This window comes from Salmo trutta, chromosome 6 (genome assembly GCF_901001165.1).
Source record: "Salmo trutta chromosome 6, fSalTru1.1, whole genome shotgun sequence".
Lineage (NCBI taxonomy): Eukaryota > Metazoa > Chordata > Actinopteri > Salmoniformes > Salmonidae > Salmo > Salmo trutta.
This window is the reverse complement of record NC_042962.1, coordinates 27,109,728-27,134,793: the sequence shown is the minus strand read 5'-3', so window position 1 is coordinate 27,134,793 and position 25,066 is coordinate 27,109,728. Positions and strand designations below refer to the sequence as shown.

The following is a 25,066-nucleotide window of genomic DNA, read 5'->3' as shown; positions in this document are numbered from 1 at the left end:
GATACTGATAAGGACGCCTGCAGTCTCTGGCTGTTGTTTTGATTCCTGACCACTATGGACACGGCTTGGTTCTCGACATGCTTATTAAAACATTCAAAGAGCGTTAGGTGTGTGGGTGGACTGATATTCTGGCTGCAGCTGATTCAATCAACGGCAGCTCTCTCACCTCACCTTGTTCTCTCCTGTCTCATGTAGGCTGCGTGGTGACTGGCGACTTTCTACAGGATTGTAGACGATAGACAAGGGATCAGCCATGGTTTTATAACAACATTTCTGTGAGCAGTGGTCATATCTGTGGCAGATGAAAAGAAGAAGTGATTTTTCTGAAGTTTTAAATACTTCCTATATATTGCTTTTTCAGGCTGCTGGACTTCTTTTATTCCTAATTTTAAGCACCGATGAATTACTTTACAAAGTATACACAATTACACACTCATTCATCCACCACCAGTGCTTGACTTTGACTGAAAAAGATACTAGTGCTCATTTTGGATACCGGTATTGTTTATGTTTAGGTGCAGGAGCTCCACAATACTCTTGAGCTAGTATTCTATAAGAGGAACAGGAGCTCAAGAAGTAGAACATTTGAGAAGCCAGTACTCAGCTCCGGTGAGCTCCTGCCAATGTGTGGAGGAGAGTAGTGTGTGTAGGGTTTAGGACCAAGGTCACCTGCAACATACTTTAGTGATATATTAGTGACTCATTCCCCCCCCCCCAATTGGCACTTGTGCCAGTAAGTGATGTATTGTACAACCAGGAATGTCAGTTTGGACCTAAACCTAATTTAATTACATGTTTTGACAGTTTCAAATGAAAACGACAGGGCTATAACACAGGTAGCCTAGTGGTTAGAGCGTTGTGCCAGTAACTGAAAGGTTGCTGGGTTGAATCCCCGAGCTGACAAGGTAAAAAAAATCTGTTGTCATGCCCCTGAACAAGACAGTTAACCCACTGTTCCCCGTAGGCCGTCATTGTAAATAAGACGTTGTTCTTAACTGACTTGCCTAGTTAAATAAAGGTTCCATTTAAAAAAATTACTTCTGCTAGGGTGAGAGAAACCGATTTGTAGACCTCAACTGCCTAGGTTTGGATACCTACCCTAGCTTTGTTGTCAGAGACAACCATGTCATGTTTGGCCTTGAAGAATACGGCCAAATAATCACCACTGAGTATGGCCCTTGTGTCCCCTAACTGTGGTCCCAAGTCCTGCACTTCACAGACAACAAAGGCCGATAGATGGGTGTTTATTTAATCTATCTCGACTGTTTGCAAATGTAGTGTAATCACCAGCATCTCCTGTAAGAATTTCTAACCCCTAATTAACGCTTCTTTGAATCAACATAATCTACATCCAGCCTCAGTCAATGGCTGTGAACCCTGGCAGACTGTCTAAAATGATGCGAAAATCTGCGCTTTAGAAATATCACTATTTCCTGCGTAAACCTGAACTTCCAGTTACCAAATCCTGCATCTCAATACACAGATGAAAGAGAGTGCGTGTGTATTAGACCTATGTCTGAATAGTATCGACTTTTGGAGAGTTTAAACTTACAGGTGGTATAAAGTGATATGTTATATAAACATGACAAGAAAGTTTTAAATAATATTTGAAAGGGATGGCATGAGATGAGCAATTGAGAACATGTCTCGCAGAACAGCACCACATGGATTTAATTCAAATGTTTCTGAAATAAATGACTTTGTAGACTATTCATTATTTGATATTTTCTCAATGTGGCATTATTTTCCCCCTATAGCCCTATAGGTTGATGTATCCTAATTTATTTTGTGGAGTTTATGTCACGAATGCAATACGATCTATTCGAATCATAACTGCAAAACGCACAGCAACACTAAGCCTACGCCCACAGTCTCGTATCACATGAAAAAACAAACAACGAATATACATTTAAATGAAAATGAAATGTTTAATCCATTCTCTAACAGTGGGCACCTCACATTACACATAGAGGACAATGTGTGGTATCCCCCTCCCAACAAGACTGGAAGGCAGCTTACTTCAAACTTTTTACACCTCAGGGGTACTGGGCACTCCCACCCTATTGTGATTGGTTGCCTATGCGCTTATAGTATCCCCAACCTCACAGTAAGATAGTCAGTTCTAGTTTAGTCAGCTCTATTCGAGTATCTAACAGTGACGGATATTTTCCACTCAGTTTTGTATCGTTACTCTTACTTGCGTTATTAAAACTTTCATTTTATATACCTACACAGCAAATGACACTTATTTTCTCATTTTCTTTACGCGAGTTGCTGCCCGGTTGGTGTCGACAGCCCGAAGGTGGACAGCGATGAGTAGTCCCGATGCGGGTTACGCCAGTGACGATCAGAACCAGGCTAGGTGCGCGATCTCAATCATGATGCCTGGAATGGGACACTGTCAGTGGGCAGACCCCCTGAGCCCTCTCGGGGACACCAAAGAGAAGAGCGAGTCCAGCTCCGGGAACCAGAACCGTGGGAAGAATGAGCCGCGGATCCGAAGACCCATGAATGCGTTCATGGTGTGGGCGAAGGATGAGCGCAAGCGGCTGGCACAACAAAATCCAGACCTGCACAATGCGGAGTTGAGCAAAATGTTGGGTAAGGAAATTAAATAGCAATTGATTGTGTAGGCCTGTTACTGACGTGATATTTGTAAAGACCAATGGGAATTTCTTGCTTAACAAGTATTTCAATAATATTTCATAAGTGATCAAATGCTAGGGAATTTGTATAATTTTAAGCAGTGTGTTACCACGTGGAAGCATACTGCATTTATTCGAGCAGCAATATTATAAATATTATTTTATGCCTATACTTCCATGATTTTGGTTTGTAGTAGGCTATTTGCATAGGGCCAAATTATCTTGAAAAATCATAATTCTCTTGAAAAATCACATGATGCTAACGCCCTGCTCTTATTCTGGCCATTGAAATATAGTCTAGGTAACTCAAATGAATCAATCACAACAAATGTACGATCAATAATAACACTAATGTTATTTCGAAATGAAAGTTCTGCTGTTACTAAATTGACGATGAGCTATTTTGGAGCGCGTCACCAGACTGCATGCCTGATGCCGCTATAACTGACGTGGACTTTGTTGTTGATCTGTAGGGAAGTCGTGGAAAGCCCTTCCTGTGTCGGAGAAGCGGCCGTTTGTAGAGGAGGCTGAGAGGCTTCGGGTGCAGCACATGCAGGACCACCCCAACTACAAGTACAGACCCCGGAGGAGGAAGCAGGCGAAGAGGATTAAACGCCTGGACCCCGGGTTCCTGGTCCACAGCATGTCAGACCAGCAGAGCACCTCCCTGGGTGGGGACGGTAGGGTGTGTATGGAGAGCATGGGTTACCACCATGAGCACGGCTACCAAGTGTCTCCTCAATCCCTCAGCCACTACCGCGAAGCCCAGGCCCTCGGAGGGGCTTCCTACGAATCCTACTGCCTGCCCACCCCCGACACGTCCCCGCTGGACTCCGTGGAGACAGACTCCATGTTCTTCCACAGCCACTCTCAGGAGGAGTGCCACATGATGCCCGTGTATGCCTACCACTCCCAGGGGGCAGAGTACCCACCTCAGGACCCTCACTCCAACCACCACGCCAACTCCATGCTCCACAGACACCACTCCTCCCCCACAGAGCAGCAGCAAGCCTCCCAGGCTGGCCCCACCACCTTCAACCAACTGGCCATGTACTACAGCCAGCACTGCAGCCCCAGCCACCCCAAGCGACACCCAGGCCATGGGGCAGGACAGCTCTCCCCTCCCCCAGACTCCCAACCCCACCCAACAGACCAGGTGGAGCAGATGCACCCCTCAGAGCTGATAGGGGAGGTGGACCGCAGTGAGTTTGAGCAGTACCTGAGCTCCTCCAGACCTGGAGACATGACAGGCCTGTCTTATGGGGTGCATGAGGCCAACATGCAGGGACCTGAGAGCCTGATATCCTCTGTGCTCTCTGACGCCAGCACAGTGTACTACTGTAACTACAACAACTCCTAACCTCCTGGTCCGCCCTGTCTGTCAATCACGTCTCTACTACTGCAGCTATTACAGTACATAACCTGACCTCAAATGTCTCTGTCTGTTTCCTCTCTCTATTTCTATCTTCTCTCTCTCTTTCTCTCTCTCTGTCGCTCTCTCTCTCTTTCTCCCTCCCTCCCTGTCTAGCTCTGTCTTTCTCTTTCATTCTGTTACCATTAAAGGCAAGTGGGAACAGTGGGAACTCTTTAATTTGAGGTTTTAAATGCAGTATGTTATTTTCTTATTGTGTGAAGGACGTTCAATTTGTGTCACTTTATGAGCTGAGAAGCTATAGGACATTTGAATTGGGATGATGATAGTTCACACACTGTGCAAAGGGGAAAGCTCCTGAACAGGAATATAAATACATTTTGTGGTAATAAATGTACAGTTACTATTTGAAGGTTTATGTATAGCTGTTTTATACTTTTGCACTTTTAAAAAATAAAGTTTTGAACCAAAATAGATGTTCCCTTCTCTGTTTTTTGGTTTTTAATTACATTACCTTGTCTTTTCATTGTTGAAATACTGTACCACATAGATTCTTACAGTATATTCAAGCACCTAGGTAGCCATATTTAGTTATTAGTGCAATATTTTCATTGTTTATATATCGCAACATTTACTTAGTCTGTAGAGGTTATAGACCATGTGTTTAAAGTTAGTAATAATCAAATTTGTTGAAACAGTTTTTTAGCCATAAGATAGGTAACTTATTTGTATACTGTGTAGACATTAGTGGTAGCCTAGATTAATTTCACAACAATGTAAAAAAAATTGAACAAATATACATCTTTTTTTTCTTGATGGTATCATTGTGGAATGTTGTGGAACAGATCACCTGGCAACTAAGTTCATCCACAGTGGAAGGCTCTGGACCGGCTTCCTGCCCCGTTTAGAATAGAGGTGATCTCAGGGTCTGACTTACACATGGCGCCTTGTTTTCACAGTATGGGAATACAGTTTATGTCCCGGACATCCTGTTTCTAAGTGATTTAGTCTCCTCTGATTAATGGCAGAGGCCATTAAATTTGAGTATATTTACTACACCCATGCTAGACAATGGACAGTCATACATTACTAAACATTTTTATACAAATATATTTTGATAGCCAAATAAAAGGTATATGTTTAAGTTTTTCAACAGGTATTATATCTATAGCATGGATTAATTCAGAAAACAGATAAAGGATATGGACATTTGATGTTGAAAGGATGAGGAAGGCATTATGAAGTGCATCAAGACGACAATTCAGATGTATTTATAGTTGAACAACTGGGTACCATTTTATAAATAAAGATGTTCCTTTTGAAAGGAAGAGGCTCTTCTCTAAAGGGGTCAATCCCCCTGACCCCAGAATACATTTTCAGTACTCTAGAGGAAGCATGTTCCAAAGCCTTATATTCCTCCACTTTGTTCATGCCCAATGTTTTGAAATCTCTCCCATGTAACACAAGCAGAGGTTGTAGCTCAAGGTTATTCCCTGTACTTCCCACACTCATGATGCTGCTGTCATTTTAGAGATTTTAAATCTTCAAGAACAAGAAAAGGCTCGTTTTAAATATATGGATAAACCATATCCCAGTGTGGGTGACTTGCTCTGTCCCGGTCCTATTTTATTCATTTAATTTGTTACGCATTGGTCATTAATCCAGCGCTGCATATGACTGACATTTTCTCTTTATACTGTAATACATAAGTACTACCCCAAACACACACACACAAAACACAGATAGGCAAATGTTCCGCTCTACACGTGAAACATTTTGCACCCCACCCCCCTTTATAATAGGTGACACACTTCCCCTTGGGCTAGACTGGAGAATCCAGTCTAATTGGTGTGAATCTGTGTAAATTCAGTCTGCAGCTGGGTTTAGCGCTGTTGGGATAGCTAATGGCATAACCGACCGGCTCAGACCCTTATCCCCACAGCAAGATCAACAGAGTGGGTGGGTGGGGGGGGGGGGTCACCTGTACAGACTGGGAGTGGGATGGTTTGGGGGGGAGCAGGAAAATGGGCATGAACAGGGCAGGAAAATGGATAAGAAAAAACAGAGAGAGAGAGAGAGAAAGAGAGAAAGACAGACAGAGAGAGAGAACACACTAATAGACGTACCCTACAGTCTAAGAAAGAGTGGCTTTATGTGGTGCTCCTGTGTACTGGGAGAGGTGGTGAAGTCTCCTGAGGCCTGTCTGTCTTGCAGCGAGTGGCCGGGAAGGGGAGGGGAGGGAGGGGAGTAGTCAGGGAGATTACCTCTAGGCTCGGCCGGGCGGCTCCCTACTTTAACACAGGAGCACTTAATCACAGCAACGCACTAATCTTACCTCAGGTAGCTAGCTGCCTTTCACAAATACAGCTTTATTCAAACACAAAAAAACTTGGGAAATATGGCTTTATTTACCACAAACATGGTAAAACAAGTTTCATCCACTCACAGATAAAGTCACAAACAGCTTTAACCAGTACAGAACATAAAGAAATAGATACCCAATATCTGACACAACTTAACACTGGTGAAAAACCCCCTGTCTCTGTATTATAACAGACAGAAGAGACCCATGCTATGTCTTATGAATAACATTTGCCTTAAAAATCTGGCTTTACCCTGAGTCTACAATTGAGTATTTGTTAAGGGTTACCATGACAACACAACCACACAAAACAAACTAATGAGATACAATCTATTAATCAGAACAACAATCAAAGCAAAACCTGCACACTTCAGTCATAACTGGCACCCAGGAAGACAGAGAACATGCAAGAGCAAAATCAAAGCAGTTCCCTGCAAACTATTCTTGGTAATGAACAGTTGGAATATTTAGGTTGTGCAATTAAAACACATAAAAAAAGGAAAGTAAGCGATAGAAAGGACAGTAAAACAGATAGCAAGCAACCCTGTCTGCCGATGAAGTCAATAATAGTGGATTGCGTATACAGAATGTGAGACAGCTGCAGACACAGAGGAGGGTGTGTCTGTTCCCTGTCTAAACCAGGGTTTGGGGTGGAGGGTTGTTCTATAATCCCAGGCAAATGCCCTCCTTCTCGGGGCCTGATCGGTTTCATAGCCCCTGCCTGTCAGAACGACCAGGGTCCAGTTGTGTTGCCCCTAAATATAGTCCACATCAAGTCAACCTCTGTTCCATGCAGTGATTCAATCGTTTATTTTTCTTCTGATTCTGCCGCTTGCCTTGTCTCATACGATTATAAATAGCTCTCACAGGGTGGTGAAGAAACATAATGTGGGTCCCTCTCCTTTTGACATGACCTCAGTTACTATATCAGTGATTCTCTGAGTGGTTCTACAGCACCATTTTCGGAGACATTAAGAGTAGCCTTCCAATTGACTTTTATACAATATTTTCTATACAACTTTTATAGATTTATGCTATATGAATGCACTAAGTTCTGCCTGAAGGAAAAGGGGAAAGGTAAACATGATCAAACCAGTAAATACTACCTCTAAAATAAATATAATGTTAACAGCAGAGCACACACTGTGAATGTATATACTGTACATTAAACATTTAGCTCTTGGCTTATTTGCCATAGGAAAAAAAGAGTTTGAGTCAGAAAGGTGAGTAAACTTGAGGTCTGTTCCGATCAGCTCTCTGTACTCTTGTTCCAATTTCCTTATGGCATCTCCAGGCATTTTTTTTAGCTTGTGTCCAGTCGTGTGGTGATTAGAAGATGACAACATCAGAAGTCAGTTTCCACTCCGTTGTGTTTTGCTATGGAGGGTAGATAGGTGGGGGTCTGGGGAGGCGAGGCTGTGGTAGAGCCCACAAATAACTGGGGGTAGTGTTGATGTTTGTAGTATCAGAGATCAATTTTGTACCTCTGTGCATGTCTGTCAACAGACATTATATTGACAAACAGTGACTAACTTTTACCAGTAATATGATGGGTTCAGCACAGTGGCGGCCGGTGCCGTTTTAGATGAGGGAGGGTGATTCTTTTTTAATGAACATGGCCTTATTTCTATTACAGCATATTGGATGACTGTCATTTATATTCCATTCACCCAGCTCAATGTAACATTGATAGGGTTAGGCTACTACATGATACTCGAATTTACCCTGTACCCACTATGAGGTTTCTACAACTTAGCCTATGAATGAAAGTTTACAACGTAGGTGCACAGGTCGAGAGAAGTTTGAGTAATCAAGGTGACAGGCAGTGACACATTCAATACCGCATTGCACACTCTTGCCTGCATCTAGCTGATCTAGGGTGCGATCATTAGTCCAACAGGCTTGGCGTTCTGGTACATCACTGGGGCCAAGCTTCCTGACATCCAGGACCTATATTCTAAGCAGTGTCAGAGAGAACAGTCTATGACTTGGGTGACTGAGTCTTTGACAATTTTTTGGGCCTTCCTCTGACACTGCCTAGTATATAAGTCCTGGATGTCAGGAAGCTTGGCCCCAGTGACGTACTGGGCCATACGCACTACCCTCTGTAGCGCCTTATAGTCGATTGCCGAGCAGTTGCCATAACAGGCGGTGATGCAACCAGTCAGGATGCTCTCGATGGTGCAGCTGTAGAACTTTTTGTGGATCTGGGGACCCATGGCAAATCTTTTCAGTCTCCTGAGGGGGAAAAGGTGTTGTCGTGCCCTCTTCACAATTTTCTTGGTGTGTTTGGGCCATGGTAGTTTGTTGGTGATGTGGACACCAAGAAACTTGAAACTCTCGACGCGCTTCACTTCAGCCCCGTCGGTGTTAAAGGGGACCTGTTCGGTCTGTAGACTGGCTAGGCCACTCCAGGACCTTAATGTGCTTCTTCTTGAGCCACTTTGTTGCCTTGGCCGTTTTGTTGCCTTGGCCGTGTGTTTTGGATCATTGTCATGCTGGAATACCCATCCACAACCCATTTTCAATGCCCTGGCTGAGGGAAGGAGGTTCTCACCCAAGATTTGACGGTACATGGCCCCGTCCATCGTCCCTTTGATGCGGTGAAGTTGTCCTGTCCCCTTAGCAGAAAAACACTTTGTAATTTTCTTGTGTTACTTTGTATTAAAAAATGTTTTACCTTAGTTTCACCCAGTTGTCCTCTGAATCATTCATATGTTCATTGGCAAACTTCAGACGGGCATGTATATGTGCTTTCTTGAGCAGGGGGACCTTGCGTGCGCCGCAGGATTTCAGTCCTTCACGGCGTAGTGTGTTACCAACTGTTTTCTTGGTGACTATGGTCCTAGCTGCCTTGAGATCATTGACAAGATCCTCCCGTGTAGTTCTGGGCTGATTCCTCACCGTTCTCATGATCATTGCAACTCCACAAGGTGAGATCTTGCATGGAGCCCCAGGCCGAGGGAGATTGACAGTTCTTTTGTGTTTCTTCCATTTGCGAATAATCGCACCAACTGTTGTCACCTTCTCACCAAGCTGCTTGGCGATGGTCTTGTAGCCCATTCCAGCCTTGTGTAGGTCTACAATCTTGTCCCTGACATCCTTGGAGAGCTCTTTGGTCTTGGCCATGGTGGAGAGTTTGGAATCTGATTGATTGATTGCTTCTGTGGACAGGTGTCTTTTATACAGGTAACAAGCTGAGATTAGGAGCACTCCCTTTAAGTGTGTGCTCCTAATCTCAGCTCGTTACCTGTATAAAAGACACCTGGGAGCCAGAAATCTTTCTGATTGAGAGGGGGTCAAATACTTATTTCCCTCATTAAAATGCAAATCAATTTATAACATTTTTGACATGCGTTTTTCTGGATTTTTTGTTGTTGTTATTCTGTCTCTCACTGTTCAAATAAACCTACCATCAAAATTATAGACTGATAATTTCTTTGTCAGTGGGCAAACGTACAAAATCAGCAGGGGATCAAATACTTTTTTTCCCTCACTGTACCACTGTTGTGTCATCAGCAAACTTAATGATTGTGTTCGAGTCGTGCAGGGACTAAGCACGCACCTCTGAGGGGCCCCAGTGTTGAGGATCAGCGCGGAAGATGTTATTGTTGCCTACCCTTACCACCTGAGGGCGGCCAGTCAGGAAGTCCAGGATCCAGTTGCAGACAGAGGTGTTTAGTCCCAGGGACTTTAGCTTAGTGATGAGCTTTGTGGGCACTATGTTGTTGAACGCTGAGCTGTAGTCAATGAACAGGATTCTTCCTTTTGTCCAGGTGGGAAAGGGCAGTGTGGAGTGCGATTGAGATTGCGTTATCTGTGGATCTGTTGGGGCGGTATACGAATTGGAGTGGGTCTAGGCTAGGATTTCCGGCATGATGGTGTTGATGTGATCTAATACCAGCCCTTCAAAGCACTTCATGGATCGCGACGTGAGTGCTACGTGGTGGTAATAATTTAGGCAGGTTACCTTTGCTTTCTTGAGCACAGGGACTATGGTGCTCTGTTTGAAACATATAGGTATTACAGACTCGGTCAGGGAGAGATTGAAAATGTCAGTGAAGACACTTGCCAGTTTGTCTGCGCATGCTTTGAGTACAAAACCTGGTAATCCATCTGGCCCCGTGGCTTTGTGAATGTTGACCTGTTTAAAGGTCTTGCTCATATCGGCTGAGGAGAGCGTGTTCACACAGTCATCCAGAACAGATGGTTCTCTCATGCATGCTTCAGTGTTGCTTGCCTCAACGCTAGCATAAAAGGCATTTAGCTCGTCTGGTAGGCTCACGTCACTGGGTAGCTCGCGTCTGGGTTTCCCTTTGTGGTCCGTAATATTTTTCAACCCCTCCCAAATCTGGAGGACAGAATTATGGTCAGAATTGCCAAATGGAGGGTGAGAGAGAGCTTTGTATGCGTCTCTGTGTGTGGAGTAAAGTTGGTCTAGAGTTTTTTCCCCCTCTGGTTGCACTTGTGACATGCTGGTAGAAAGTCTTTGGAAGGGGGTGCGAACCATGAGCCTCCTAGGTTTTATATTTAAGTCAATGTACCCAGAGGAGGATAGAAGCTAGCTGCCTCCAGCTACGCTATGGTGCTACCCTACAGAGTGCTGCTGAGGCTAATGTAGACCATTGCAAAACAGTGTGTTTTAATCAATTGTTTGGCGACGTGAATGTATTTAGTATAGTTTTATCTGAAAATCATACATTTTTTTAAGTTTCACAATTTTTTTTTAAAGGAAATTCACTGAGGAGGATGGTCCTCCTCTTCCCCCTCTGAGAAGCCTCTACCGGTTCACCATAACCAGGAATAAAATACAGTGATTTCATTTCATGAACAATTGTGCTTTGAATAGAACCACCCATAAAGGACAAGTTGCAAACGACTGAAAGTATTAATTTATTTCTAAATAAATAATTACATACGTAAAATGTTTTAATTTTATAATAATTTGAAGCTAGGTATAATGAAAGTAACTGATATTTAAAATATATTAATCGATATTAAATAAGGTTTTATAATATTTATTTATTTTCATAATAGGCATACTAATAAAACCAGAACATTAAAAAAAATCCAGCAAAGAAAATGTCAATTGAAAACGTATTTGGTGGAATTTGATATAGTGTTTAGTGGCAGTGATAATATGATTAACGTGGACCATTGTGTTTTATTTCTGTGGATCTTTGAATATTTCCGAGAGCACCTGTCCACACTTCCTCGTCCCAATGACTCCTGTTTGCTCTATCCATGAAAGATAGGCTGGGAACATCCTCCATCCGAGAGGAAACCTTGTTCTATAAAATTCACACCGCTCTTCCTATTTTGGTATCACCGGTAGGATTTCCTAAAAAAGAACTAAAAAAAAAACATGAAAATACAATCTAAATAGAGTGAGAGAGGTCAGAGTGTCATGACCCAGGTCAGCCCCCTTTGTTGTGTGTGTGTGTGTCAGTTCAGGTGCGATATTAAAAACACTGTCGTAGGATAAACATCAAGGAACTAGACTCACACCAAGTGCTGAGAACGCCAGTAACATGACTTACCCACACTGGTACATCTGCAACAACAGATAGTCCCTAGCTGCCATTATTCTTTTCTCACTTTGACATCTATGGCGTAGGTAGGTCGCCTATACTTTTTGTTCAAGGACTGTCTGACTAATAATAACTTATAACAGTATTATTCAAGTTTAAGGATTGGAATTGAAATATAACAAATTCATTAAATCAAAATGTGCCTCTATGTTTCTCCACAGTATTCCATTAATAGTGGATATAAGTTAGGTCTGTCTTCTGTTTTTTTAACAGAGGCCTTTTTTAGAGTGTGTCCTACACAGGAAAGTAAGTCTCCATTTATGTTTTTGAGCTACTGTAAGCTTCAAACAAATTATAAACACACTGTGTCATTAGAATAGCAAACAGTTTACTTCCAGTTCCCCAAGAGCAGACGGCGGGTTCCTCCCTTTTTCAAGTAGTCTCCTTTCCAGTATCCAGGCCTAGTGTATTATTATCGACAAATTGACACCCATTCAAAAGTCATTAAGCTACTGAAGGCTACTCTCATCCTGCTTTCTCAGATGTGTCTACATGCAATTCGTTTTATGTTTATAGTTCTATATAATGAATATAATAATGTGCCGTTTTTTTTGCACCAGCAAATTCATCTTTCTGAATTCCTTTTAAAATGAAGTTAGGAGCTGAACTAAAATACAATTTTACAAAATCCCGCCAGAGGGCAGTCTCGCGCAGTTTGTCAGCGCAGCAGCCGTTCAACTCAACTTTCCACATGGTGAGGTGCGGCTGCTGATTATATTACCTACGTCTTTCTCCCGCAGTTTGTAAAATGATTACAGTGTGTCACCAAACTCCATCCCTAGCAAAAGGTTCACTTACAATTTGAAATGGTAAGATTACACAGGACAGCAAAACTCTTTATTTTTTATTTTCACTCGAAATTCACCAGTCTGCCTAAATTAATCGACGTTTTCCTAATCCACGCACTGTGACAATTGAGCAATACATAGTTATGTTGTTTTCTCGACCCAGACATTCTGAGAGGGTGGGTCGGTATTTGACTAACTGGCTAATTGTATTAGCCGTGTTAGCCTAGGCTACTACTAATAATAGCAAAACAATGAGCACACCATTTTCACTCCCAAGACATAGCTTGGAGAATCAACTAAAATGTCACACTTGACTATTGTATTGTTGTTGTAGTAGTAATAGGCTAGTAGTAGGCCAGGCTATATACTATGTTGTCACTGTGGTTGTTGTTGAGAATTTTGTCTTCAGGCTCTGTAAGACTTTCAAGTGACACCAAATATTGTCTCATTTGGCTTTCCTGTGGCTCAGTTGGTAGAGCATGGTGTGTGCAACGCCAGGGTTGTGGGTTCAATGCCCACGGGGGCCAGTACAAAAAAAATGCATGAAATGTATGCACTCACTACTGTAAGTCGCTCTGGATAAGAGCGTCTGCTAAATGACTAAAATGTGAAATGTAATGTAGATGCTACCATAATTACAGGTAATCATGAATAAAAATGAGTGAAAAAGTTACAGAAGCATACATATCATACCCCCATGATCTTTGTGCATCTGTAACTTTCTCACTCAACATTATTTGCGATTCATTCATGATTATCCATAATCATGGAAGCATCCACATGAATGTAGAAGTGTTAATAAACATATTATATTCTTATTCGCAATACAAATGACTCCAAAATGACACAATACATTCTTTACCATTCATTTATATTGGGCAAAAACATAATCTGAAACACAACCAAAACAAACTGCAAATATATCCAGCAAGTTTGTAGAGTCACAAGCTTAATGTAGTCATTGTGTGCATGGAATATATTGTACCAAATACTAAACTTTTGACAAAATGTAATACACTATAAGTGCATTTGTCCAAATACTTATGACACCTTCAAATAGGGGGACTAGATACATAAAGTGCATTCATTTCTAAATGGTAAAACATATGTATGAAAATATCCTCAAATAAAAGGTTACTTTCTGTACTGTTGCCTCATAAAACATTTGATCTCAAATCCAAAATACTGGAGTATAGTGCCAGATTAAAAGTTTTACCTTCTCTGTCCAAATAAATATGTAGGCGAGTGTATGTGTCACATGGTCTGTGTCAGATGTCAGGGCCGTGAGGTTTGCAGGTAACGTTGGGATTTGCAGACGGAGTTGGGAGGTAAGGGAGAGTACCAGCACGTGAACACCAGTGGGTCCTATATGGAGCATGCAGGAGAGGGAGGGGTATCCTTGGCCCTGTAATTCCCAGCACAGCTCACTGTTTGGCCACTACAATACAGGACCACCGTTTCGTTTTAGACTTCCCCATGTGTGCTCCATTTGCATAGATCTGAAAAGGGATTTTGTTTTTGTAAGTCATTCCTACAGGGTGATTTCATTCTCTGCTGTTGTGTGCATACAGATGTACGAACTTGATTGGATCACTTTTTTGTTGCTGAGGATTTACATACAATTACTGAAAACCCGTACTAACACACGGTTATATTAACAGTATTCCACTTTTCATGTAGCCTCATTTTGACCAGCTAATAGCCTAACCACCGATCAAGCAACAAGTACAGGTCAAATTAAGGTCTTACACCTGTATGCTGTTTCATGTTCATGTTGGAACAGGGGTGTTCAAAAATCAGTGAGAAAGATAGAGAGAGATACAGAGGAGAGGAGGGGAGAGAAAGAGCCGAGGGGTAGAGGAGAGGCAGGAGAGTGTGTATGTGTTTGTTCATGAATGTGTATGATTTAATTGAGTGTTGTGGGCTGAATGTACAGTAGGCTACAGTTTGATGGGATAAAGCCTGAATGGTTTCAATGGAATTACGTCACATTTCCCTATGTATATGTAGTCTGATCAATCATAGTGTATTGTCCTGGTATCTATACAGGACTGTAAATCACTCATAGAAATGGGCAGTAAATATCCTGCATGTACTCTGTATGAGGTCGTTTAGTATATTTCCAGGCTTTGTCCAGCCCTATGTTTCCCTGTATATTGTAGAACAGAAACTCCGATGCAGATAGTGGTTATGGCTGTAAGATTTATGAACAGTCCCGGTATAGTTGTGTAGATAGTTTACAATGTATTGTTCAGGTTTTAATCTGTACTGATTAGCAGTCACTTCCTTGAATGACTGGAAAATGACTTTCTACGTGAAAACTGCACATTGCTCTGTCATAACACTGTATGGAAGAGTACAAAAAAATATATATATTTTGTAATTATACATGACAAATTCAGCAAGAAACAAAATGAAATCATGTTAAAATATATATATAAAATATATAAACCACTTTATACATTGAGCTCAAAGCACTGATTATGAAATAAAAATAATGAAATACTGATAATTGATTAAATACATAATTATAGTTGTAGCAATGGAATTAAGATTACAAATGAAAGGTACAGTGAACTGAAAGGGTTCACCTTTATATTGAAAGGGGCAGCTATTGCAATGTTCAGAAAATGCCTACAATGGATCCAGGGCCCCAGTAAAACAGGGGCGGCAGTAACCTGCAAGTGAAACCCGAGTGTTAGGAAGACAGTGGTATTTAATACTCCACTGGGACAGGAGTTAAACAGTGGGGGACTGAGATTCACCGAATCCTATTGTTGTTGGGTTGAGGGAATGTCAAGGCCACCTCAATTGAGTTGACTCCTGGCTCACCGAGCGTGTGTGTGTGTGTGTGTGTGTGTGTGTGTGTGTGTGTGTGTGTGTGTGTGTGTGTGTGTGTGTGTGTGTGTGTGTGTGTGTGTGTGTGTGTTTGGGGCAGCGTCTGGAAACCCCATTTGTGTGGTGGTCGGGATGCATCCGGTGTCTCGGACACAACGGAGGCAGGCTGCCCGTCTGGTCTGTTCTGCTCCACTCATGGCTGGCTGGCTGCTCTGTCTGAGACTGACCCCTAATCAGAGGGAGGTTGTTTGATGGTGGCCCCATCCCAAACATAGACGGATAAATCACTCCTCACCCCGGGACGCTATCTGGGGCGCAACATAGCCATGCCGTCCTCCGTCCCGGCAGCAGGCTGGCCCTCCGCCCGCCCCACGTCTCTCCAAAGCTAACAGCCGTGTGGCACTCAGCCCTGGGGTCAGTACTCACACAGTGACAGAGACAAATTTCTGCTTTTTTATTACAATGTTATTGAATGATTGCGTGAGCTATTAAATGATTGTTGTCTCCCAACCGACCCAAAAGAGAGGTCTACTCTGCACACTTCAAGATTGTGAAATGTACAACATTACAATGGGGCGTAATAGAAACATGTTTAGATGATCAAATTACTGTATGTCTATCAGTCATTTCTCCCCTAGTACTTGTTGAGTGTCGTCGTATTCTCTATAGACATCAGTGGGAGCATTTCCCAAGCAGTCACAAGTATAGGGATATCACAGTAGACTGTCTGCTCAGTCTGAGTCAGTATAACACTAGTAATTAGTCAGTCCTATAATTAGGACTGCAGGCAGTTTGTTCCCAGTTTATTTCACCGCAGGTTCATGTCATTATAAAAGCCTTATTGTTTCCCAGGGAGCCCATGTAAGTGATCACGTAGTACTGGATGCAGTATCCATCATCTAGCTTGTATTGCAATAACAAAGCCAGGAGTATGTCATTGGCTAATTACTGTAGAAGCCGTTTTGTTGTCTGATTGTAAAAGTCTGGTACCGTGGCCATTGTGAGAGCAGGCTAATTGAATAATAGTCAAACGAGTGAATGAGTGGGTGTGTGGAGTGATTTACCGCACAGAGGAGTGTGCTTATCTCTCCTTCTGCCCCATGGTGGAAACAGGGATGTCACCAGGCAGATTAAAAACTTGGCACAGCTGATACAGAGCGCTGTAAAATGGAAGGGGTGTGGGACCTCTGAGTGGGTGTGTTTCTGTCTGCAAATGTGTGTTTTGGGAGGATCTGTCGATATGGAAAGTGTGTGTGTGTATACATGCATGTGCGAATGGGTGGAGTGACCTCTCGAGTCCTGTTTGGCAGACACTGCTCATTCAAAAGTTGGGAATTCCGCTGATGAAAAAGGGAAAAAGGTATAACCCTATAAGCATGATGTCATTCGGATGGAATTCTGAATAGCAGGCATTTTTTGGACATTAACAAAGTGGGCTGGCTGGATTTGTTTTACTTGACTCCACATTTAACTGTCCTCTCAGGATAAATAAAATTTGTACCATTACATACTCTACTAAGAAATCTCTGAAAATATGAAAACTTTTCCATTGGTGTATGTTACAGAGCATAGCTTAGATAGGAGCTTGATCAGCTGCTTGGTTTTTAATTGGAATGGCCAGTCGTAGTCGTAACTCTTGGTGAGATTGCAGTTGAGTTACATGTAATTGGTTGACTGGCAGCTGCGATGGTTGGAATCTTACCAGGAACCCACGTCAGCCATATAGGAATATTCTAATTCAAAACAATGCATTCAATAAGCTTTTGTTTCTTGCCTCCCATAACTTCTTTAGAACAAAGAGCAAAACCAAGGTGTTTATTTCTGTGAATGCTGGGTGTTGTTGACCTGAAGAGCAGGAATTGACCCCAACACTTAGTGTGTGACATACTGGAGGAGTGTGGCCGTGGATTGAGGAATTACATCTTAGAGAGGTGTCTGACGTGAGTACGCGCAGACAGATCTGCATGAGCAGCTGCATAGAGAACACCAAGCCAAATATAGAGAGGGTACAAGGGCCAAAACATATCACACATTTTTTCCCGTTAACAGAATTAGTTTCAATCTAACTTGTCACCAATTAGTTATAGATGCTAAGGGTATGGTATGAGTGGCAACGCACATGGAATGTTGAGACAGATGTTGTGACAGTGTGTAATTTTAAGTGTACTGTGAGAAGAAGAGGTAGATGATCACATTAACATCTGGTTTAGAAGAATCTGAAAGTTAAAGAAACAGAACCCTCGTGTTAACATTGAAGGTGGATGAAGCTTGAAGCTTGGGTGAATTTTCAGTAGGAACAAGGCATGTGTCAGTTGTGGGGCAGGATCTATGCTGCTCTATCTGTGTGCCCCCCCCCCCCCCCCCCCCAAGCCCCCTGCTTTAAACATTCCACAGTCTCTTATCACTGGAGGGAGGAGAAGATTGAAATGAGGGGCATGCAGGCTCCAAGCCTACCTGTTTACTTGGAGGCCTTCTTCCATTGTTCACTCCAGCTTCCTTTTAAGGATTTGTCAAATTCTTCTGCTCCGTATTGTTTTGGGAACAGGCCACACAGTGGACACAGTGGGTGCACGGGGAGGCCGCAGTGGCATTCCTGAATTCTTTCACGTCTGTCTGGTCAGGCTCAGCAGGAATTCTTTCCTGGAACATCAAGCAAGCACACACACACACACGCACACACTCACAGAAAGACATGCTGCTCCCCCACACACAATTATCATTTTAAAATAGATGTTTGGGGTTACATCATGTCACTCTGACATAGTTTTGTTTTGAAACATTTGTTACTGTAAGTAGAATTGGCATTAGAATGTTCCTTTGGTCCCTTACTATACTGATCAAGGCCTTACATAGCAGGCCTTCTCAGGAATGAAGCCACCTCCTGAGTAAATCCCTCTCTCACTATAAATAGTTGGTGTAGTTCAGTTTCGGTCGCCCTCGCATTACATCTGATTGCAGATATACAGATGATCATAAGCAACCAGCTAATACCCTCAGTTCAGATTTCATCACAATCAAAGCCTGTTGGATGCATTAAAGACCAAAATTGGTTAAAGAAAATTGTGATGAATAAAAAAGTATACCAGTTTCATTTAAGGACCAAAAAATTGACAGCTGTGCCATATAGATTGCAAAATAGTTGGGAAGATGTATCCATTCCATGGCACATGGTTTAGGAACTGATATGCAAAATGGCGCTGAATTCAAAACTTGAATTTATATATATATATATATATATATATATATATGTGTGTGTGTGTGTGTGTGTGTGTGTGTGTGTGTGTGTGTGTGTGTGTGTTTATATGTATGTATCTATGTATATGTATGTATCAATGTACTGTATATACAGTATTTACCCAAAAATATATGGATGATTGGAGATGAAGCAGACAATTACATTGATGGAAGCTACAATCTATCTGCAATATTAAAGCTGATCTAGCCCCTAAAATAAAAATAAAAATTCAAAAAGTACAGTACGTTATCACCTCAGGTGGGAATCTCAAATTACTTCCTGGAAACAATGAATGACAGCTGAAATAATTATATTCTTTGATCTGGGCAATGTATAGTCGCTCTCTTCACACACAACACTGTTCTAGGGGAGATTATCTTTGAACAAAGATTAAGCAAATTAACCATGATGTTGCCTCCCTAAATAACCCTTAGCTCCCAGCACCGAGCTGGCCAACAGTAGCCATAATGCAGAGCATGGGACAACATTTTGTCGATACTTTTGTGGATACACCAACTGCCATTTTTATCATGGGATATTAGGTGAGTTTACTCAATCTTTTATGTTAATGAAATGTTCATTTACTTTTGTTTTCGTTTTATTGTCGATGAGAGAAGTTGAGCTGTCGCACATACCTCTGTTCAAATTAATCTACCTTTAGCCTAGCTACTTTGTAGGTAACACATAGATAACCTTGTAGGTCAAATATAGATAACGGTGTATATTTCTACCATATAACAGTGTCGGCAATGTTACTTTACAATAATATTTTGTGATAGAAATGAAAGGGCCTATGTGATAAATAGTTACACTATCGGCACAAATGTTTATTTGTACAAATTCCTGATCAGAAATTGGATCAAAGAGACAAAATTATTTTCAACTACTTTAATATTATCCAATAGCCTGAAATAGCAAAGAATCCTATATAATGAATTACAATGTTGTTTCATTCATTGTTGTAGTCAGCAATAACCTATACATGGGTAATTAGGCAATTGAAAATGTCAGTCATGCAAGGATCCACTTCTCAGTAGTCTGTTAAGCCTGATAACACCATGTCCCTTGAAGTAAACAACATATGCCCTCAAGACGTCACTCAATCTGTTACCAGTTTAATCGGACCAGTAAACAATTAGGCCTAACGAGGAAAAGGTGATTTTGTTGATGTCCTTTATGCGTAATGAGCATTGCTAATGGGGCCTGTCTGTTGTGTTAAGCCTGTAGTCATAATCATCATGTGTTCACTTCTTCTTTGGTAAAGATCCTATATAATAGACAAAAAATATATACTTTTTTAAATACTTGAAATAGCATACTCATTCAAGTACATAAGGAAAGATAATTGTTGCATTACCTCCCACTTGTATGATGTATTACACATTTTTCACAGCACTTTAAAACCTCTTAGGTGTAAAGTCCCCTGTTTTGGGGACCTGTTCTGGTTCCAACCAACATTTTTTATTATAAATCGAAATGCCTTGCATTGAGCGGTAGCCCTGATTCTCACGGACGCAGCAGTATGTCTCTTCTGCCTGTGTTAAGCAGAATGTGAAATCTGACACCACTTGAAGCTGGGATGTCCCTTCTACCATTTCATTCGATCTTCCGACTGTCCATCAACTCCTGGCTGAACCCTACGTCCCAGCCACTAACAACGCATATGCCTGGAATCCTTACATCATAACGCAGCAGGAGAGAGTGGTTTTTGTTGCTGTAGCACATTCAGAAATCGATTTATAGCCAATAGACTTTAAACAAAAAAAACTTTTTTGGTCATAGATGGACAAGATTAATATGAGAACAAAAACTAAAAGTAGGAAGCACCAGTGACTCGGTCAATAAGAAAGTGGTCAGATGAAGCAGATGATAAGCTACAGGACTGTTTTGCTAGCACAGACTGGAACATGTTCCGGGATTCTTCCGATGGCATTGAGGAGTGCACCACATCAGTCACTGGCTTCATCAATAAGTGCATCGATGACGTTGTCGCCAGTGACCGTACGTACATACCCCAACTAGAATCCATGGATTACAGGCAACATCCGCACTGCGCTAAAGAGTAGAGCTGCCGCTTTCATGGAGCAGGACTCTAACCCGGAAGCTTATAAAAAAAAAACGATATGCCCTTCGACAAACCATCAAACAGGCAAAGAGTCAATAGAGGACTAAGATTGAATCGTACTGCACCAGCTCCAATGCTCGTCGGATGTGGCAGGGCTCGCAAACTATTACAGACAACAAAGGGAAGCACAGCCGCGAGCTGCCCAGTGACACGAGCTACATTACTTCTATGATCGCTTCGAGGCAAGTAACACTGAAGCATGCATGAGAGCATCAGATGTTCTGGATGACTGTGTGATCACGCTCTCCTTAGCCAATGTGAGTAAGACCTTTAAACAGGTCAACATTCACAAGGCCGCAGGGCCAGGCGGATTACCAGGACGTGTACTCCGAACATGCGCTGACCAACTGGCAAGTGTCTTCACTGATATTTTCAACCTGTCCCTGACTGAGTCTGTAATACCAACATGTTTCAAGCAGACCAGCATAGTCCCTGTGCCCAAGAACACTAAGGTAACCTGCCTAAATTACTACCGACCCGTAGCACTCACATCTGTAGCCATGAAGTGCTTTGAAAGGCTGGTCATGGCTCACATCAACACCATTATCCCAGAAACCCTAGACCCACTCCAACTTGCATACCGCCCCAACAGATCCACAGATGACGCAATCTCTATTGCACTCAACACTACCATTTCCCACCTGGACAAGGAACACCTATGTGAGAATGCTATCATTGACTACAGCTCAGCATTCAACACCATAGTGCCTTCAAAGCTCATCACTAAGCTAAGGACCCTGGGACTAAACACCTCCCTCTGCATCTGGATCCTGGACTTCCTGACGGGCCACCCCCAGGTGGTAAGATTAGGTAACAACACATCTGCCACGCTGATCCTCGACACGGGGGCCCCTCAGGGGTGTGTGGTCAGTCCCTCCCTGTACCTGTACTCCCTGTTCACTCATGACTGCTGGACAGGCACGACTCCAACACCATCATCAAGTTTGCAGATGACACAACAGTGGTAGGCCTGATCACTAACAACGATGAGAAAGCCTATAGGGAGGAGGTCAGAGACCTGGCCGTGTGGTGCCAGGACAACAACCTCTCCCTCAACGTGATCAAGACAAAGGAGATGATTGTGGACCGAGCCCGCCCCCATTCTCATCGACGGGGCTGCAGTAGAGAAGGTTGAGAGCTTCAAGTTCATTGGTGTCCACATCACCAATGAACTATCATGGTCCAAACACACTAAGACAGTCGTGAAGAGGGCATGACAAAGCCAATTCCCCCTCAGGAGACTGAAAAGATTTGACATGGGTCCTCAGATCCTCAAAAGGTTCTACAGCTGCACCATCAATAGCATCCTGACTGGTTGCATCACTGGCTGGTATAGCAACTGCTCGCCTCCGACCGCAAGGCACTAAAGAGGGTAGCGCGTATGGCCCATTACATCACTCGGGCCAAGCTTCCTGCCATCCAGGACCTCTATACCAGGCGGTGTCAGATGAAGACCCTAAAAATTGTCAAAGTCTCCAGCCACGCTAGTCATAGACTGTTCTCTCTGCTACCGCACGGCAAGTGGTACCGGAGCGCCAAGTCTAGGTCCAAAAGGCTTCTTAACAGCTTCTACCCCAAGCCATAAGACTCCTGAACATCTAATCAAATGGCTACCCAGACTATTTGCATTGCCCCCCCTCTCTTTTTTACACTGCTGCTACTCTCTGTTTATTATCTATGCATAGTCCCTTTAATAATTCTACCTACATGTACATATTACCTCAATTACCTTGACTAACCGATGCCCCCGCACATTGACTCTGTACCGGTACCCCCTGTATATAGCCTCGCTATTGTTATTTTACTGCTGCTCTTTAATTATTTGTTACTTTTACTTCTTAGTTTTTTTAGGTATTTTCTTAAAACGGCATTGTTGGTTAAGGGCTTGTAAGTAAGCATTTCACTGTAAGGTCTACCTACACCTGTTGTATTCGGCCCGTGACAAATAAAATGTGATTTGATTTGATAATAATCAATCTACTGTTTATCATGATTTCTTCTAATTAAATGACCCACTGTCATTCATCTCCTCTTTCTCTCCATAGCCTATCAACCAGCCAAAATGAGTGAGGTGGGGCCAAGAAGGCCCCCCCAGGACCAGTCCTCGGGGAGTGGGCACACAGTGACCACGTCACGTCACCCCTATATCACAGACCCCATCGCCTCCAAGCACGTCTGCTTCTACAAGAGCGGTGACCCTCAGTTCAGTGGCCTGCGCATGGCCATCAACAGCCGCACCTTTAAGACCTTCGATGCCCTCCTGGACAGCCTCTCCAAGAAGGTCCCGCTGCCGTTCGGAGTGAGGAACATCACCACCCCGCGAGGTGTCCATGCGGTGCACACACTAGATGAACTGGAGGATGGGAAGGCCTACATCTGCTCAGACCAGCGGAAGGTCAAACCCATCAACATGGCAGCAGCCAGTAAGAAGCTTCCGCCCTGGTACCATGCCAGGCCCATGAGCACCCGCCGTCGGGCCTTGCAACTGGCCAAACAGAACCCTGGCAGGCCCATGCGCAAAAAAACACCTGTGACTGTGCGCACACCTAAGAGGCTAATGGTGTTTCGGAATGGGGACCCAAGTGTCAAACACAATATGATGCTACAGAAAAGGACCACTCCCACCTTTGAGGCGCTGCTGGATTACGTGTCTGAGTTGATGCACTTTCCTGTGGTCAAACTACACACACCGGATGGAAGAAGGGTAAGTGCTCTCTCCATGCCTATGGACACTACAGTTACTGATAATAATAATAATAATTCAGATTTGCTTGTTATTGTTTAGTAACACTTCTTTCATATGTTCAACCTCAAGCTCCAGTTAGAGCAGGACACCACAGCTGATACTGTAACGTCTACTGTAACGTCATCTCAAGCTCCAGTTAGAGCAGGGCACCACAGTTGATACTGTAACCAAACACGTGTGCCTCTCCTTTAGAGGTTCAGGTACTCAACTCTTACCTCACTCAACATTGGTATTATCCTGCGATGCCCTCACGTCATGACTGGAGGTGACCCAACCTTAACTGATTGGCAGCATGTTGCCTGACTGACACATAACAGCCAGAGAAAGAGAAAGTCCTAAGCTCCTTAATTGTTAATCATATTAACCGAGAAGGCATTCTGGGATACTGTTTCTAGGGAGTAGGGACCTCAGAAAGTTCACCTTTTTTTTATGTGTCATGAGATTGATTTAGCCTTGGTGTCCAATATTTATTGAATTATCAATTTATCAATTACAAACAATTCAATTGATCATTTCAACTCTTCTACTTCTATTTTTAAGCAAACTGCACATGATTTAGGCACCTACATGATTTAGGTACATATTTGGTGAAAATAATTTGGATAAATACAGTATTAGCTTTAAGGCAGGATTTTAAAAGTGGGCTATTTTAATAATTAATAGATGCCGTTTTTCAAATCAAAATTGAATTCCACTATTATTAGTATATTTAATTTGTCTGTCTGCAGGTGGATGGGCTCCCTGCTCTGATTCTATGCTCTGGGATTGTAGTAGCTGCCGGTCGGGAGGCCTTTAAGTCTGGAAACTACAAGACACAGAGATCTTCTGCTCCAACATGGCTTCCTGCCAGACGAATAGCATCTAAAAGACTAAAACAACCGGCACCCCGTAAGTCCAATTAGCTATGTTCACTCAACATTTTGTATGTTTTGCCTTGATGATTTAAATAGAATTTTGACAGTAAATCCCTTTTAACTGCCATGTTTCTCATTACTTTGAGAATATGAAAATGCACTGTTAGACATGAATGTATGTCACATCTACAGTGCTACTGTACTAGCGGTAATCTATCCCCTCCCTGTCTACGTACCGTTAAGGGATAAGCAGTGGGAAAGTGCTGAGACGTTAGTTTCATCCATAATACCATGGATGACCTACATCTTTATATGCGGCCAGTCATTATGCAGTAAGAACAGTGTGGACAGTGGATCTGGTTTTCTAATTAATGTTTTTGTTCTCTTTTTCTTCATGCTTCTGGGGGATTTGATGACCTGCTGAAACATCCTTGCCTCCAAAAAATGTCCATCCATCATTTTTCACATTCTCTCCTTTGATCCACTCCAAAGGGAAAAAGAAGTCTGTAT

At 42.6% G+C, this 25,066-nt stretch overlaps 2 protein-coding genes across 2 annotated transcripts; both read left to right on the top strand.

Moving 5' to 3' along the window:
• Positions 1–1,974: 1,974 nt before the first annotated feature.
• On the top strand, positions 1,975–4,489 carry LOC115195773 (transcription factor Sox-17-alpha-A). Its single transcript, XM_029756007.1, has 2 exons — positions 1,975–2,601; positions 3,119–4,489. Exons 1-2 carry the CDS (start codon positions 2,313–2,315, stop codon positions 4,003–4,005), a joined length of 1,176 nt encoding a protein of 391 aa, XP_029611867.1. The 5' UTR covers positions 1,975–2,312; the 3' UTR covers positions 4,006–4,489.
• Positions 4,490–23,014: 18,525 nt separating this feature from the next.
• On the top strand, positions 23,015–24,604 carry LOC115195112 (oxygen-regulated protein 1-like). The gene is made up of 2 exons (XM_029754928.1): positions 23,015–23,660; positions 24,431–24,604. Exons 1-2 carry the CDS (start codon positions 23,019–23,021, stop codon positions 24,602–24,604), a joined length of 816 nt encoding a protein of 271 aa, XP_029610788.1. The 5' UTR covers positions 23,015–23,018.
• The last annotated feature ends 462 nt before the right edge of the window (positions 24,605–25,066 follow it).

Bases quoted from the DNA above. Each gene is read 5' to 3' on its own strand.
- LOC115195773 (XM_029756007.1), top strand. From the start codon at position 2,313: ATGAGTAGTCCCGATGCGGGTTACGCCAGTGACGATCAGAACCAGGCT. The intron at 2,602-3,118 runs GTAAGGAAATTA...GTTGATCTGTAG, and splicing joins GGAGTTGAGCAAAATGTTGG to GGAAGTCGTGGAAAGCCCTT.
- LOC115195112 (XM_029754928.1), top strand. From the start codon at position 23,019: ATGAGTGAGGTGGGGCCAAGAAGGCCCCCCCAGGACCAGTCCTCGGGG. The intron at 23,661-24,430 runs GTAAGTGCTCTC...GTCTGTCTGCAG, and splicing joins ACACACCGGATGGAAGAAGG to GTGGATGGGCTCCCTGCTCT.